The sequence below is a fragment of the Adiantum capillus-veneris genome, chromosome 21 (assembly GCF_014529385.1).
Source record: "Adiantum capillus-veneris isolate H3 chromosome 21, ASM1452938v2, whole genome shotgun sequence".
Classification (NCBI taxonomy): domain Eukaryota; kingdom Viridiplantae; phylum Streptophyta; class Polypodiopsida; order Polypodiales; family Pteridaceae; genus Adiantum; species Adiantum capillus-veneris.
Window position 1 is genome coordinate 48958756 of NC_140951.1, and position 16591 is coordinate 48975346.

A 16591-nucleotide genomic window follows, 5' to 3' on the forward strand; every position below is an offset into this window, starting at 1 on the left:
GGTTATTGGTCGAATTTTCTCCTCACAAAGAAGAAAATCGGAAATACTAGCATAAATTTTTAGATTTCCTAAATTTTTGAACGACTTTCTCACATATATCATCGGGTTTTTTTTCGTTTACCATGCTTTGTAGCTAGCTAGTTTCAATTTTCAATCAGTTCAAGACTAAGCTGAGGCAATCCTTTTCCAAACACTAATACCAATTTAATTCAACCTAACAATTTTATCGCTTTCTTATTGTTTTTGAAAGCCGTCGTGACCCTTTCATTCGAGAAGTGTTGAAATTTATAGTTTCCAATATTTTGCTCCGATGCGAACGCAGCTAACGAAGCACTCGTATTGACATTCCCCCTCATTTTGATCACGTACGCGGGCGAGTGCGCCGTGACTTAGCAGAGAAGACAATTGCCTGCACAGATTTCCAGCAGTTTCCGCCATGAGATCGAACGTCGTTACTGAGGTGCGCGTCTGTGTGTGTGTGTGTGAGTGTGTGTGTGTGAGAGAGAGAGAGGGAGAGAGACCAGCGAGATAGTGCGTGTATATAACTGCATATTTTCCTAGAGGTACGTGAGAGGAAGTGTGCTTAAGTGTCGGCCTCAACAACTTATGTGCTTGAAGATAGGATTGGATGGGTTGCTCTTGGGTTGTCTGTCAGGAAAAGAGAGGGGCACAGGGGCCTGGAACTTCTTAGTCTTTGCTTTCTGCACCGCTTTTTGCAGGGTCACATCGTCCGTCTTGTCTATGCCAATGCTCAACACCACATTCTTGCGCCCTATCAGGCGGAATTGCGGTGCATTGTCATAAAACCCTGTCACTAAGCAACCTCCTACTTGATATTTTGGTAGCTTGGCCTCGACTTGTTACACAAAACCACACACACAGAGCTCTATGTTGGAACCAAAGTTCTTAACAAATGCGCTATAGAAACATGAGAATGTGTGGACCTTCTACCCTCATGCCTTCTACTTGCCCCCAATGCATGGCAATGTCATCAAATATTTGTCTGCTCTTAGAAATTGTGTTTGATGACATTGTCAAGTGTCTGATCCTGTCCTCCTTGATGTCCCGTAGTCTCATAGAGGATTGGCTGACAAAGTTACCACTTGGCCGTGCTTCAAACATTTGAAGTAGGAGCAGGACCTCTATCTCTATCATCACACCCTCAATGTGAAAATATTGATGTTGTAGTCAATTAGTAGGGCATTTTCATACACGGTACTCTAGTTTTTTTTGTCTTCAACATATATTTTCAGTCCTTTATGCTAATGATACCCATTCCATTGCCGATGGGATTTTGCAGGTTAACCAAAAGTGATATCGTTAATGGATCTTATCAAGTCTGTTTTGTTTGTGTCACTATATATACATATAAAAATACACACACACACACACACACACACATGTGTATACATATAATAGACATATACACGCGTATGTCAAAGTGGTATTGGAAAAGGTGAATTGGATGATAAACAGGGGTGCCATCTAGTGTGCATAGCTACTTGATCTCATACATGTGACGTTAAATCTTGCTCACTATCGGTCCTGATTTGCGAATGAGCCTCTCTATGGAAAGACCTCCACTTGTGCATCATGATTTGAACCCGCAATTTTTGAGATTCACTCCTCTTCCGATCCTTTCTCAAAGTCCCCTTGTGAACTCTTCACAATGATGGAGCAAAAGACACCGTGCGCACACACACCTTGACACATTAACACAACACAAGGAATCCTTTTACCTTCTTCACCTCAGCCACAACCACTCAAGGTTTCAATGAAAATTCTTTCGACAAATCCACTTTAGGCTCCAAACCTCTCGAACTACAAGCCCTTGCCTATCCGCAAACACTATGAGGTGAGTCGAGTTGATTAAGGCTCGAAATCACACTCGATGCCGACCCAAAGGCACAAGAAAAACCACCGAAAACTAAAAAACTCGAGCCACAAAAGGCCTCTCTCAAACCATTGCAATAGCTTCACCAAACTCCACTTTGTTGGACTCTTTGGTGTAGCCTCAATCAAAATGGCACCAATACAAGTCACCTAGTCTGGCAAAAAGACGCACCTTCTTCCCTTAATTCCTCGCACACACACATCCTTGGAAAACTCAGAACTTCCATAGACTCTCCATAGTGTAAAATTGAAGAGAAGAAACTCTCATTCACTCCTCCATGCACTCGAAAACAAGACGCAAACAAGACGGGATTGCATAGGACCACCTGTAGAAACCTTGCTTCTTCCTCCACACAGAGGTGTGGAAGTGCTGATCTTTCATCACACACTCTGATGTGTCAAAAAATATGCCTTTTCACATCTGTTTGACCCATTTTTTAACCTTTTCGGCAGGCCATTTTACGGCTAGTTTTGACCCCCGATAGGCATTTTCCGTAGGAAAAATACTAAATGGACTTTGAATTTCACCAAATTTTGTAGGCTCGTTCCTGTGATACTCAAAATTCATTACCACATACCAAAATTCCATTTTTTGACCATTTTCAAGGTAGTTCGCACTTCGTTGCATATTGGGCTTCCCACTTGCATTATTTAAATTCTAGAAAGCTCAAGATTATACTTTAGAGCCAAAAGAAGCCACTTGGCACCACATCTAAGGCTTCGACATTGTGTCTAGACATGTATATGTACCCGACTGTCGGCAGACCTTCATGAAGTTCAAGTATCGCACGACCACGCATCAGAGTGGGCCGGCGAAGAGTTCTTCGCATGATTCTAGGAGTTGTTGGCGCACTTTCTCGACACCATACAACTTAGTACCAATACCTCACTTTAAAAAGGAGGGGATGTCACGTGCACATCTAACCCTATGTGCATGTGGACAAGCTATCCCAGTTCTAGGGTTCAGGTTAGCCTAGGATTTATTCTAGCACCCTTGTGAGCCTGTGCACAGGCCGTGCATGTCTAGGCACTTAGAATAGTTGCATACCCTCTGATTGCACACAGCAGGATCATTAGCATGGCATCATGAACATTTTCCAGAGCATAGATTCCTTTTTTGCCAAAGTACACATTTTTCACTTATTTATTAATAAGTGACTTTTGTTGGAAAAGTAAGTAGGGAAATTTGCTAAAGAACTATGAAAGAAAACCATTGGGCACTCAGTAGAAGCAGGGACACAAGGAGGCAGGCACCCTACAGTCAGGCAGCACCTGAACAGGAGCCCTAGCGTTTTCTCAAGAAGAAGATCAGCGTTTTTAGCCACTACCACTAGCGTTTTCAGTTTTCAGCCTTAGCCTCATAAGAACCCGCTCCCACCCGGTTGCAAATCCTTGTCAGATTCCCCATCTAGTCCCAGATCAGCCTAGCGTTTTCAGAATTCAGCAGATCAGACTAGCGTTTTCAGAATTCAACAGATCAGCTTGGCATTTTCAGATTTCAACCAGATCAGCTAGCATTTTTGCATCTCAGCCCTAGCTGGCGAAGCAGTCGCAATTTCAGGCCGCAGTACCGCCACAACAACTGATTTTCAGCAGAGCATCTAGCGTTTTCAATTTTCAGCCTTGACGCCATCGTCATCGACACCATCGTCGTCGTTGACATTGTCATCGCAGTCCCTATCTTGACGACGACACCTTCATCATCGTCATCGCAAATCCCTATCTTGACGACGCCACCTTCGTTACAGATCGCGGACTTGACGACGACACCATCATCGTCATCGTCATCGTCTCCAGCGTCGTCGTCGACATTGTCATCATCAAATACCACAGCATCTAGACCATTGTACCAGATTTGTGCAATCTATAGCATAGATCTCTCTCGCCATAGAGGGGTTTGATAACCATCTGGTGTCGTATTCTTCTCTCTCTCTCTCTCTCATTCACAGTAGCATTCACTTTGTTGTGATCATTGCACTTGCACTCTCTCTCTAAGAAGAACAAAAGGCTCTCCCTTCCGTAAGTAAAAGGAACCCTTGAGCAAAGTTTGGAGCACTCATTCTGAGCACTATCAACATTCACTTTTGCTGCACCTTACATGCCAAAGATGTGTACAGATCATTGACAATGCAATGCCTCTTCAAGAATGATGGAATCCTTCAAGCAGGTGGGAGAGATGGTTCTTCAAACAATGCCAAGACTCCAAAGCTAATAGACTGATCTAGATGGTGCCTTCCTTTGTCTTCATAGGCCGCTAGATTAGGCTTGTATATGCGTTTTGTTAGATGTTATCACACTACGTTGGACATCTAGCATGACGTGCATATAGTTCTAGGTTAGAAGAATCTAGTGAGCCACTCTCCACGTCGATCAGATTCCCAAGTGGATAGATGTGCAACAGTTTCACCCAAATTGACCCCCCTTGAATGATTTATTTGCTGGGTATGGAGGATGGTTTGCCCTACCTAAGCTTGAAGAGATTTATAAGTCCAATTTCCACCCTATAAAGAGACTGGGCAGCCAAGCTTTGGAGCAGATTGAGAGCGCTAGCACAAGGAGCAGACCGACCTAGCGTTTCGCTCAAGATCAGCCTAGCGTTTTCAGCCGTGCACACTAGCTAGCGTTCTTGGACAGCAACGGCCAGCGTTTTTGGTTTTCCAGCCCTAGCGCCTACAACTCCAGCCAATGTTTTTGGTTTTCAGCCCTAGCGCTACAGTTATAAGCAGATCAGCTAGCTTTTTAGAATTCAGCTCATCTCCTGTCACGTGAGACATCCAACCCTATGTGTCCGTGGACAAGCTACACCATAACAGGGTTTCCGTCAGTCCAGTCAGTCTAGATTAGAAGTGATCTGGCACTTTTGTGAGTCTATTCGTAGACCTTGCATGCCGAGTCACTTAGTATAGATGCATATCCTCTGGTTGCACACAGCATGATCATAAGCATTCCCATCAGAATCCATTAGAATCAGTTAAGGGATTTTTCCAGTGCATTTAGCCTATTTTACCTATTTTTGACATTTTTCACTTATAAATTTAAGTGACTTTCCAACGAAAGTAGGTAGGGCAATTTGGGTAAGAAATATATAAGCAAACCAAGGGTAGCCCTAAACAGCAGATGAGCAAGGAGAACAGCAGGCCATTGGCGACAGGTTCCCCCCTCTCTCAGCGAGACTCTCCAAGAACCTCTTGGCGTTTTTCCTCACCCAAGACCTAGCGTTTGCATCATTGCCAACAGCCCACTTTATCCTTGGCGTTTTTCAACAGACACCCATCGCTTTGCACTCTTGCATCTAGCGTTTTACAGAGCCATGATCACCCACTTTATCCCTGGCGTTTTCAGCAGCAGATAAACCTGTGTTTTCAGCCCTAAAACACGGCAGCCATCAGCGTTTTTATCAAGGGAAATTTAGTGTTTTTTGCAGCCTAAATTCAGCCTAAAAAACCAGCGTTTTACTTGCAGCAGATTTCAACAGATAGCGTTTTTGGACAGCAGTTAGAAGCATTCCATTTTCAGCCCCTTTGTCGTCATCGCCATCCCGGTTGTCGTCGTCGACATAGCCTAGATCTGCATCAATTTTATGCATCATCATTGTACCCGTTTGTGCAATCAATCGTAGACCACTCTCGCCTACGAGAGTGGGGCCTTCGGAGGAGGGTTTTACGTCTCTGGTGTCGTATCTCTCTGCTCTCTCTATCTTTCAGTCTCATACACTTGCACGCAGAGTGTCCACTCACTTTGTTCGTGATCATAGCACTCTCCATTAAGAACAGAAGGCTCTCCCTTTCATAAGAACTAAAAGGAACCTTGAGCAAATATGGATCACTCATCTTGAGAAAGTACAACATTCATTCCGCTGCACCTAACATTGGTATCAGAACTTAGGCAGTGTTCTGTATCAATCAAGGAAAGAACCACAAGAATCACAAGAATTTTTTTTGCTTGTTGCGGTCGCACGAACCCAAGTTCGCTTGGGCGTGTCGATTCCTAATCGTGTTTTTAAAAAGTGACAGGAATCCCAAGAAAGAAGGGCTTGTCCGGCCTCCCCTTGTGTCTCTTTTCACTCATTGAGAGCGGACCATGCACTTAGCGGCCGGCCAATCGACGTGAGGTGGTATCATTGAAGACATGGATACTCGTAATCAACATCTTCATGTTTCCAATGGTGAGTCTTGCACGTGTAAGTGTGCCAAGTTGTAAGTGTGCCACTTGGCACACTTACTTTAAAAACCAATCAACTTTTAACTTTAAAAGTTCACTAGGCCATTATTAAAATGTGCAGTTAACTCACAATTGGTTACATGAATGCTACTTATGAAAACATCAGATGCTCCCCGACACAATGCCGTACTGGCACTGCTCCTGCTGTCATGAGACGAGCACCATGTGCCAACGGAAAAGAACAGACTTTTAGCACTTCAACAACAATTGAACTTAGAGAGAAAGAGCACACGCGACAAAGAGTGGCGGAATTCCATCCTAGAGAGTACTGGCCCCAAACCTCGGCGCCCCTTTCGGTATTTTTTTGTTACTTGAACTCAGTATAATTCCGGTACTCGCGCTCTGCACCTTCACCCAGAAGAGTGCCAGAGACTGAGCCCTCTGCACTTATTAAAGGCCCTTGGCCTTTACATGAAAAGCTTGAAACTTAAAAGCAACTGGCTCAAAAGCTTGCGCCCAAAAACAAGCAGTGCGTTTTGCAAAAATCTGTACAACTGCCATGTGGCATTGCAAGTGGAGAAAGTCACCAAATAGATTGGCAATCCTTTCCGCTACACATGGAACCACTATAACTGAAAGGAGGTAGTATGCCGAAACTAACTCCAAGCTGACTCCACATCCCGTTCTGAAGGGAGAACACCCGTAGTGGTCCGTACCACCTATATAGAGAGCAAGGGGGGTCACCTCTTATGCAGTTTAGCCCCAAAGAGGGGCGCCCTCCCTCTCTAGACTCTTATCAATCATAAAACCTTCACTAACAATATCATTCTCTCTCTCTCTCTCTCTCTCTCTCTCTCGTCTATTGCAGATCTCTCATTAATTTAAACTTGTGTACGTGTTGAGCACTCATCCTGAGCTATCACCATTAATCACTTCTGTTGCACCTAACAAAGGTTTGGGAGTCGATTAAAGAGGAGGTGCAAAATAAAAATAACATTAATGATGTTGACCATCTGAGGACGACGAAGAAGATGAGATGGCAGCGGTAGCGATGGATCCGAAGATGGAAGTCCATATGGCAATGGTGGTTGCACTTCGGGATTAATATGCGGACGCGCTCCTAAAGCCATACGCTTGAAGACACCTCCCAACTATTGGGGAACATCTCCCCAACTCTGTCGTTGATAGACATCTTTTTGGCCTTTACATAGTAGTGGGTATGTGCATGGACATGTGTATATAAAAACGTGTTTACATGCATTTGGAAGCTTTTCTAATGTGATATTGGGTTTCAAATATGGTGGACACTGTATGCATTGTAAATAGTCATGCTTGTGTGTCGACAGTCGGGTACATGTATATGCCTGGATAGGGTGTCGAAGCCTTAAATGTGGTGCCAAGTGGCTTCTTTTGGCTCTAGGGTAGGTTCTTGAGCTTCTAGAATTTAAATAATGCAAGTGGGAAGTGTGGGTACTCTCATCCCGTCCCAGAAGTTTGACACGTGCAATAGTTGTCTATTTGTGGCGCACCATATGCACCAATGCGTGAACCGCCTTGGAAGTAGTCAAAAATGGAATTTTGGTATGTGGCAATGAGTTTTGAGTATCAAGGATTAAGCCAACAAAATCTGGTGGAATTCGGAGTCCGTTTGGTATTTTTCCCACGAAAAAGCCCAAAAACATGTCATGTGCAAATGGCTCTATGTGCCACATGGACATGCTTCATCGACTTTCAGAGCCAGTTTTCCCCTTCTTCCTAGATAGGAGTGTCTAGAATCCTAGGAAGATTAATAGCAGCAATTTTGTCAGCACGTTCGCACGACCTGCATGTCCGAACAAGTCCATTTCTTTCTCTCTCTCTCACCCTCTCTTGCTCCTAGCGCACCCTTTTCCTACAGGCTATACAAGAGCAGCCCCTCTCTCACTTGAGAGGTTGGCAGTGCACGTACCCCCCCAAATGTGAGTATGCTCTACGTGATGGAGCTCTCCATTGAAGCTTGAGAGCAGCCCCTTGGACGTGTGTGGTAGCTTTGAGCTCCCATAGTCTAGAACAAGGGCTCTCGCAGCCATAGCCACGTTCTCTAGAAGTTTTGTCACGAAAAGTTGCAGCCTACTCTCTCTTTCTCGAGTATAGTGGCTGTAAATTCTCTGTTTTCAATGCCTAATCACCTCTTTTAGGGTGAATTTCAGCAAAGCATGCATAGAATTCATTCTTCTCTACCTACCTACGTATACGCGAAGTTTGGTGCAATTCCATCGCAAAAAAGGCCTCCATTTCAGCATTGGAACGTGCACAGGTAACAAGTTCAGGTTATGGGCAGAAAATTACTGCAAGCATATCTGTGTGCGTTTTGCGTGTTTCTCCCTTGTGTTTATTGCAGGAATGACAAGTATGAAAGGTGACCAATTAGCGGAAGATAGACTCTGTTATCTACAAGATTATCGGCACCCGACCTAGCCAAGGCGAGGTGCGCGATCTCCTCCACGTCCGCCTGCTCTTGGAGTTGGGAAAGGTCATCAATGTAGAGTTTCTCGAGCGTTTTTACTACCAAATCGAGTATGAGACTCTCGAGATGGCAACCAAGGTCATTCCGATGAGCCCCCTACTAGCCCTTTCACCTCATCTTTTGGCCCATCTCATACCCCACCATTGACTTAGGGGGCAGGACACTCCTCATCTGCTCAGCAATCACTTGGACAGCCTTACCTAAGGACGCCACTTTTGGTCCAGACCTCTTCTTTTGTGTCAGTCCCTCCTTGCGGGCGGACCAATTTTGACATTGGCCGACGATGGGATTTCTTCGACTAGGACTTTACACGCTTCTGGGGAGACCCATCTCCTGACATCAAGGCCGCTTGCTTGAAAGTACATGTTCTTTTTCTGACAGCCAGAGGGGCAGAGGCCTTTGACACAACGGTTCCTGCTATGTGGCAGGGACGCATACAGTGCTTGACTGGCTCCATGTCCACGCTCTTGAGTTCTCTCAGCACACGGGAGACTTGGGAGTGATGAGACTTGATACAGACCCTATGGCGGCTGGCCAAGTTCTCTGTGAGACCCCTTGATGCAACAGGATGTAGACACATTTTGGTATACTTTTTTTAGACATCCAGAGTACGCCTTGCTACGTATATGTCTATTCAAGATACTTGGATAGAGGATGTAGCTCTACGGACTCCACGCTCATCTTGGGCGTGTGCTATGGACAAACACTAAAGACACACCTATCTTGTGGTCGTACGGATGTGGATTACTTCGCATCCAAATTGGCCTTGAAGATTGCACGGTTGGTTGTTGTAGCAACATCAGTTTCTTGCAATGATTCCCTGAGGATTGTCTCATGGAATGTGCAGGGGCTAGGTGAACCCCAATTTCTACGTTATAGGGGTTGACTAAGACATGAGCTTCAGAGATGCCTAGTGGGTGGCACGATAGATCTTGCATGATTGTATGAGACATTTTGGTTAGCTATCTTTCGGCTTGGAGGCATTCAGGGTGGGGTATGTATGAATGTTGCAGACTCACGGCAGAAGGCCATTGTGGGCAGAGATATTATTGTGCTAGACAAAGCCTAGTGGATCACCATGCAGCTTCACGATAGACTTGTGGGATTCTCGAACATCTATGTGTCCAATTATGCGAGTGCAAGGGCTGAGTTTTGGTCACATAGTGTAGAGTCTCTGCCTCATGCAGAGGAGTGAGGACTTCAACATGCTTGATAACACCTCGGATAGGATTGGGGGCAGCCATGCTACTATACATGGGGCTGAGTTGATTGCTTGGGAACACCTATGTATGACCTTGAGGATTTCGGATGTATGACATTATGCACGCTTTGTGCGGCCCTCAGACAGCCTATCTGACCATCGAGCAGGAGGAGTGAACCTACCCAGGATAGATCGTTTTTATGGTAGTGAACACATATGTGACATGGGCGGTTAGTATACATTTTGACAGGGGACTTTCTTCTCATACCACGCGCTAGTGATTCTCACTTTGTCAGATTGGTAGCAAAGTGGTAGCCTCATGCTACGCATTCCAGAGAGGATTTTGTTGGATGCAGAGCTCAAAGAGCGAGTTGTGGCACTTTGGATAGCCAGTCTGGACACACCGGGCGACCGTGCTACTAGAGCGGCCACTGACATTGTAGAGCTTAGTTGTTTTTTCCTCAAGTAGTTAGCAGCAGCCTGAGAGGAGGAGACTTAGTGGCTCCGACGGGGCATTGTTTCCTTATAGCGGATATAAGAGTGTTAGCGAGATAGCCCTTGGACAGAGGAGCAATTTTACTAGGCTTGCAAGGAGTTAATTACCATTGAGGAGCGACTCCACGAGTTTGCCTTCCACCATTAGGCATCTCAATGGACTCAGGTGGGAAAGAGAGTCACTGGTGAGTGTTTTGAGATGATGGTTCAACCCCTTGGATTGGCATTCGAGGGGTTGACCACGAATGCAACCCGTACAAGGACCGCGAATCCTTTTTGATGGCCCTTATCGAGGGATGTGATATCATCTTGGGTATGTTATGGCAGTACCATATGCAACCTGTCCCATATTATGTAGAAAAGACCCTCGCTTTTGAGCGTGAGGGCAAGTAGGGAATATTGTAAGCCATATCTCCATTAAGAAGGAAATAAAGAAATGCGTTTATGCTTGCTTGATTTTCACACGAGAAAAAGATAAAACTAATGAGGGTTCGCTCTCTAGTTTGGAAATTAAACATTTTCAATTTCTTGAAAAGTATAAGGATTGTTTCACGGACACTTTGCCAGATAAGCTACCTTCGGAACGTCGTGAAGATCATCGCATTGATCTCGTACAAGGTAGCTCTCCCTCAAACCAACCCCCTTATAGGGTAAGCCTTGCTCAGCAAGAGGAAATTTTGAAGCAAGTCAACGAGCTTCTGGAAAAAGGTCTAGTACGCCAAGTACTTCGCCTTACTGCTCTCTAGTTTTACTAGTGGAAAAGAAAGACGGCACGTTTCGAATGTGCATAGACTACCGATCTTTAAATAAGATCACTATCAAGAATCGCTTTCCGATTCCTTGAATTGATGATATTCTCGAGAAGTTTCAGGGTGCAATCATCTTTAGTCGCATTGACCTAAAGAGCGGGTATAATCAGATACGTACAACCCTTGAGGATGTCCATAAGACTCGCCTTGGCACAACCTTTGGACTTTATGAATTTTTGGTAATGTCTTTCGGCTTGACGAATGCCCCTGCCATTCAATCGAATGATGGATCGAATTTTCAGCCCACACCGAGCTTTTACAGGAGTATTCTTTGATGATAAACTCGTCTGTTGAAGACCGAGGAGGAGCATCGGAAGCACTTGGACATAGTGTTTCAGTTATTGCGAAAGCATGAATTGCATGTGAATGCAAAGAAAAGTGAGCTCTTTCTCACAAAGATACACTATCTCGGCCATATAGTCTCACACAACCAAGTTAGTATGGATCCCGCAAAGATCCAGGTGGTACAACACTGGCCAACTCCCACTACGGGACATGATGTACGTAGCTTTCGGAGATTGTGTTCCTATTATCGGAGGTTTATCTGAGGCCTTGCTCAAGTAGCAGGACCACTTCATGACCTAACAAGGAAGAAGATCCCTTTCAAATGGGGATTGAGACAACAAGGTGCCTTGATAGGCTAAAGTATTCATTAAGCCATGCACCTATTTTGATAGTGCCAGACTTAAGGAAACCATTTGAGGTTCACTGCGATGCTTTAGGTGATTACATCGGTGCAATACTTAACCAAGAAGCCCATGCAGTGGCTTATGAAAGTAGACGGCTTAAGGATGCAGAATTATCTACGAGAAGGAACTTATGACCGTGATTCACACCTTGTCTACCTGGAAGCATTACCTTCTAGGAGCGGATTTTGTGATTAAAACTGATCAATAGAGTTTGCGTTGCGGTATTTCCTTATGCAACGGAAATTATCAGAGAAGCAGACGAGATGGGCTAACTTTTTGTCCATGTTTCACTTCTAGATCATTCATACAACTTGGAATAAGAATGTGGCTGCGGATGCATTGTCTAGACGGCCTAGGGCGAATGCAGTTACTTCTGTATATCAACAAGACTTGGAAACACTTTGAGATTGTATCCGAACGATCTAGACTTCTCCTCCATTTGGAGCAAGTTACAAAACAAAGAGAATGAATATCCCTATTCCGTCCGGGATGGTTACCTCTACCACCACCAAGCAATTTGCGTGGCTGTAGCTTTGAGGAAGAAAATCATGGAAGAAGCGCATGCTTCACCTTATGCGGATCATTGAGGTATCCTCCCTACGACTTTAGCATTGGAATGATATTTCTTTTGGCAAAGCCTTAGAGTAGAAATTGATCAATACGTCAGGGAATGTTTGGTTTGCCAAAAGGTAAAGTACGATCGGCATAAAACACCTAGGTTACTCCAACCTTTGCCTGTGCCTGATCAACCTTGGGAGAGTATTGCCATGGATTTTATTATTGATCTCCCAAAGGCTCAGAATGGAAATGATGCGAATCATATGGTTAAGATTTTTCTAGCACAGATCTTTAAGCATCATGGGATGCCCAAGTCTATTGTGAATGATCGAGATCCTCGCATGACAGGAAATTTTTGGCGTGCTTTGTTTGTAATCTTGGCACGAAGTTGAATGTTTCTTCTGCATATCATCCCCAAACGGATGGGCAGAGTGATATTGCCAATTCCACAGTATTTGATATGTTGAAATCTTATGTGTCAAACAGACAGTCTGACTGGGAGAAGTATTTGCCCCTTGTCAAGTACGCATATAACAATACCATACATTTGTCTATAGGGAAAGCACCCTTTGAGATTCTTTATGGTAAGCCTTTGCTTCCACCGATCCTTGTAACTAAGGATAAGATTTTTGCAACGGATGAGTTTGTCCGAGATTTGGACACGGCCTACGGGCAAGGTAGGCAAGGTAAGAGAGCAATTTTGCACTCTTAGAAAAAACAGAAGAAAGCTGCGGACAAGCACAAAAGGAATCTGGACTTAACAGTCGGTCAATTGGTTTTACTCAAGTTTGAGAAGGCAAGACTAAAGAAACAAACAACTCATAAAGGGAAAGTGGTAAAACTTTCCAATCGTTATTATTTGCCGTTTAAGATAATTGACCAAGTGAACGATGTGCCATTCCGATTAGAGCTACCATCTAATTGGAAGATCGACAATGCCTTCCGTGTTAGCTTACTCCAGCCATATGTGGGACCGCCTCCAAGTCAGCATATTGCTGAGGAATCTCCTGAGGTTGAGGAAACAGAAGAAATACTCCAATCGGAGCAGATCATTTATCATCAGGAGTGGTCACTCGGGTCTGGGAAGATTACACGGAAGTATTGGTTAAAGTTCAATATTCTACTTTGGATGCTTAATGGTGTCAAAGGTGGCAGCGGAAGGTGCAAAGACAAGAACTGGCTCGTGATTCGGTGGGTACCTCGACTCCTATCTAGAACACATGCAATGCCAAACAGATGAACAAGGCACACTTGTGGAGAAGAGAAATCACTGAGGTAGAGAGAGACATGACTTTAGAGAGAGAGAGAGAGAGAGAGAGAGAGAGAGAGAGAGAGAGAGAGAGAGAGAGAGAGAGAGAGAGAGAGAGAGAGAGGAAGAAGAAGAAGAAGAAGAAGAAGAAGAAGAGAGAGAATTTTAACATCGTAGGAAACTATCCCAAGAGACCTTAAAGATCTATCCGACGAGGAGAGTTGAACTCAAGACCTGTTATTCAAGAGGGAAATGGCATAACCAATCTATCACACTTGGGTGATAGAAAGGTTATACCATTTTCCTCTTTTTATTAGCACACACCCACACCCACACACACACACCCGAGAAGAAGAGAATTTTAACGTCGTAGGAAACTATCCCAAGAGACCTTATAGATCTATCTGACGAGGAGAGTTGAACTCAAGAGCTGTTATTCAAGAGGGAAATGGCATAACCAATCTACCACACTTGGGTGATAGAAAGGTTATACCATTTTCCTCTTTTTATTAGCGCGCACACACACCCTAGAAGAAGAGAATTTTAACATCGTAGGAAACTATCCCGAGAGAGAGAGAGAGAGAGAGAGAGAGAGAGAGAGAGAGAGAGAGAGAGAGAGAGAGAGAGAGAGAGAGAGAGAGAGAGGATTTTAACTATCTTGAGAGAGAGAGAGAGAGAGGAAGAGGATTTTAACGTCGTAGGAAACTATCCCAAGAGACCTCAAAGATCTATCTGAAGAGAGAGAGAGAGAGAGAGAGAGAGAGAGAGAGAGAGAGAGAGAGAGAGAGAGAGAGAGAGAGCCCTTCTTACCAAGCTTATTGTTCGGGGTCTTTTTCCCGGCCAAGAACCTTGGAAGATGCTTCTTCAGGCCGCTCTTTGCACAGCAACTCCACGCCTCGGCACTAGAGATGGTCATACTTGGCATACAGGGTATCGTTTTCTCTTTACGGATGCCCCCTTGTCCACCAGCACTCTCTCACCCTTCATCCGATCACTCCTTCAGATTTGGGTTTCCATGCGACGAGCTCTCATACACTCACCTCCCTCATGTCGTGAGGAGATTGAGCGCCAGCCTCTCATTTGGAATGATGCAGTTCTTGATTCTTCGGTTAACCCACCCCGTCAGCTTGGAGAGAGGACTCACATTGACTGGGCTGCTTGGGACACTGGCCTTGCTGCCTCTATGCGGTTGTTTCATGAGACGCGTATGCTGGATGCAGATTTTGTAGCAGAACATTATGACATTGGTCGCGGGGTGACAGACAGACTACTTGAGATTGACTCCGCCGTTCCTTCACAGTGGGACGTAGTCATGCAAGGCACGGTTCAGATGCTAGATTGACATATGCTACCACCTCTCCGCACCTTGTCTACCCCGGCGCTTGATGGGAGGCCATACGAGTAGTTGGCTCTCGCGGGAAGCGGCGTTGTGTTGACCCCCGTTTCGCATCCGCTGAGAGTGGCATTGGTCTCACTCTAACCCCACCGGTGCACATGTATCATTTTTTGAGTACAATGTCAGAATTGGAAGATTAGCATTGATGAGACAGCACCCACAGCAGCCCACTCGTATGCGTTTCTGGTTACATTCAGGTCTCTCCCATGCCTGTCTACAGCAGTTTTGGTCAGCCATCTGGGATTTACATGTGGCTCGTCGTATTTCTTTTTTCATGTGGATGATTGCACATGCAGGACTTCCAGTTGGGACTTGGCTAGCTACTATGGGTCATGATCCACCCCGTCAGCTTGGAGAGAGGACTCACATGTTACGCTATTTGCTAGCTGCTCTTGATGCTATGCGGGAGGCCCTAGAGGTTTTTTGCATTGCTAGTGGCGCACGCATTAATTGGCATAAATCCTATGGGTTACTGGTTGGCAGTGATGACATACCTACTTGGGGGGTAGCTGATGGTTTCACATGGCTGCGACCGGGTCAAACATGCAGATATATGGGCTTTCAGGTTGGATTCGATGTTACCTCACAGCAGCAGTTTGCACCCGTACTACAGTCTATTCGCAGGAAGATATGCCATTGGTCTTCACGTCATCTGTCGTTGGCTAGCCGTGCATTGGTCGCCAACCAGGTCATTCTGGCTACAGTATGGTATACGGCTTCTTGCTGGATGTTACATTCTGGTGTGATAGCTCCGCTCCACCGCTTAGTGCGGAACTTTTTATGGAGTGGCACAGATGGGACTACTGATACCCGTGCTCGAGTTCGCTGGTCCACGATTATTCGTCCTAGGTCAGAGGGAGGCCTTGGCATTATTGATCCAGAGTTACAGAGCTGCGCCCTTCTCACCAAGCTTATTGTTCGGGGTCTTTTTCCCGGACAAGAACCTTGGAAGATGCTTCTTCAGGCCGCTCTTTGCGCAGTGACTCCACGACTCGGCACTAGAGATGGTCATACTTGGCAGACAGGGTATCGTTTTCTCTTTACTGATGCCCCCTTGTCCACCGCCTCCCTCTCACCCTTCATCCGATCGCTCCTTCAGATTTGGGTTTCCATGCGACGGGCTATCATACGCTCACCTCCCTCATGTCGTGAGGAGATTGAGCGCCAGCCTCTCATTTGGAATGCTGCAGTTCTTGATTCTTCGGTTGATCCACCCCGTCAGCTTGGAGAGAGGACTCACATTGATTGGGCTGCTTGGGACACTGGCCCTGCTCCCTCTATGCGGTTGTTTCATGAGACACGTATGCTGGATGCTGATTTTGTGACAGAACATTATGACATTGGTCGCGGGGTGACAGACAGACTGCTTGAGATTGATTCCGCCGTTCTTCACAGTGGGATGCAGTCATGAGAGGCACGGTTTAGATGCCTCCCCATTGTGGCTGGGAAGGCCTCTTCGCTCAGAGCACTCTCTTATTAGCTCGTTTAGACACCATGCTATTCACAGTTGATACTGACCAGTCTGAGGGGATTCATGCTAGATTGACATATGATGCCACCTCTCCGCACCTTGCCCTTCCCGGAGCTCGATGGGAGGCCATCAGAGTAGTTGGCTCCCACGGGAAGCGTCGTTG

General features: G+C 45.4%; 1 protein-coding gene across 1 annotated transcript in view; it reads left to right on the forward strand.

The window, feature by feature from the left end:
* The first annotated feature begins 292 nt into the window (after positions 1-292).
* The window catches only part of RBL15 (RHOMBOID-like protein 15), a 32583-nt gene continuing 16284 nt past the window's right edge, over positions 293-16591 (forward strand). Inside the window, exon 1 of the mRNA XM_086493462.1 lies at positions 293-460. Coding sequence (XP_086349588.1) covers positions 437-460 — 24 coding nt within the window. The 5' untranslated portion in view covers positions 293-436. The remainder of the gene's footprint in view (positions 461-16591) is intronic.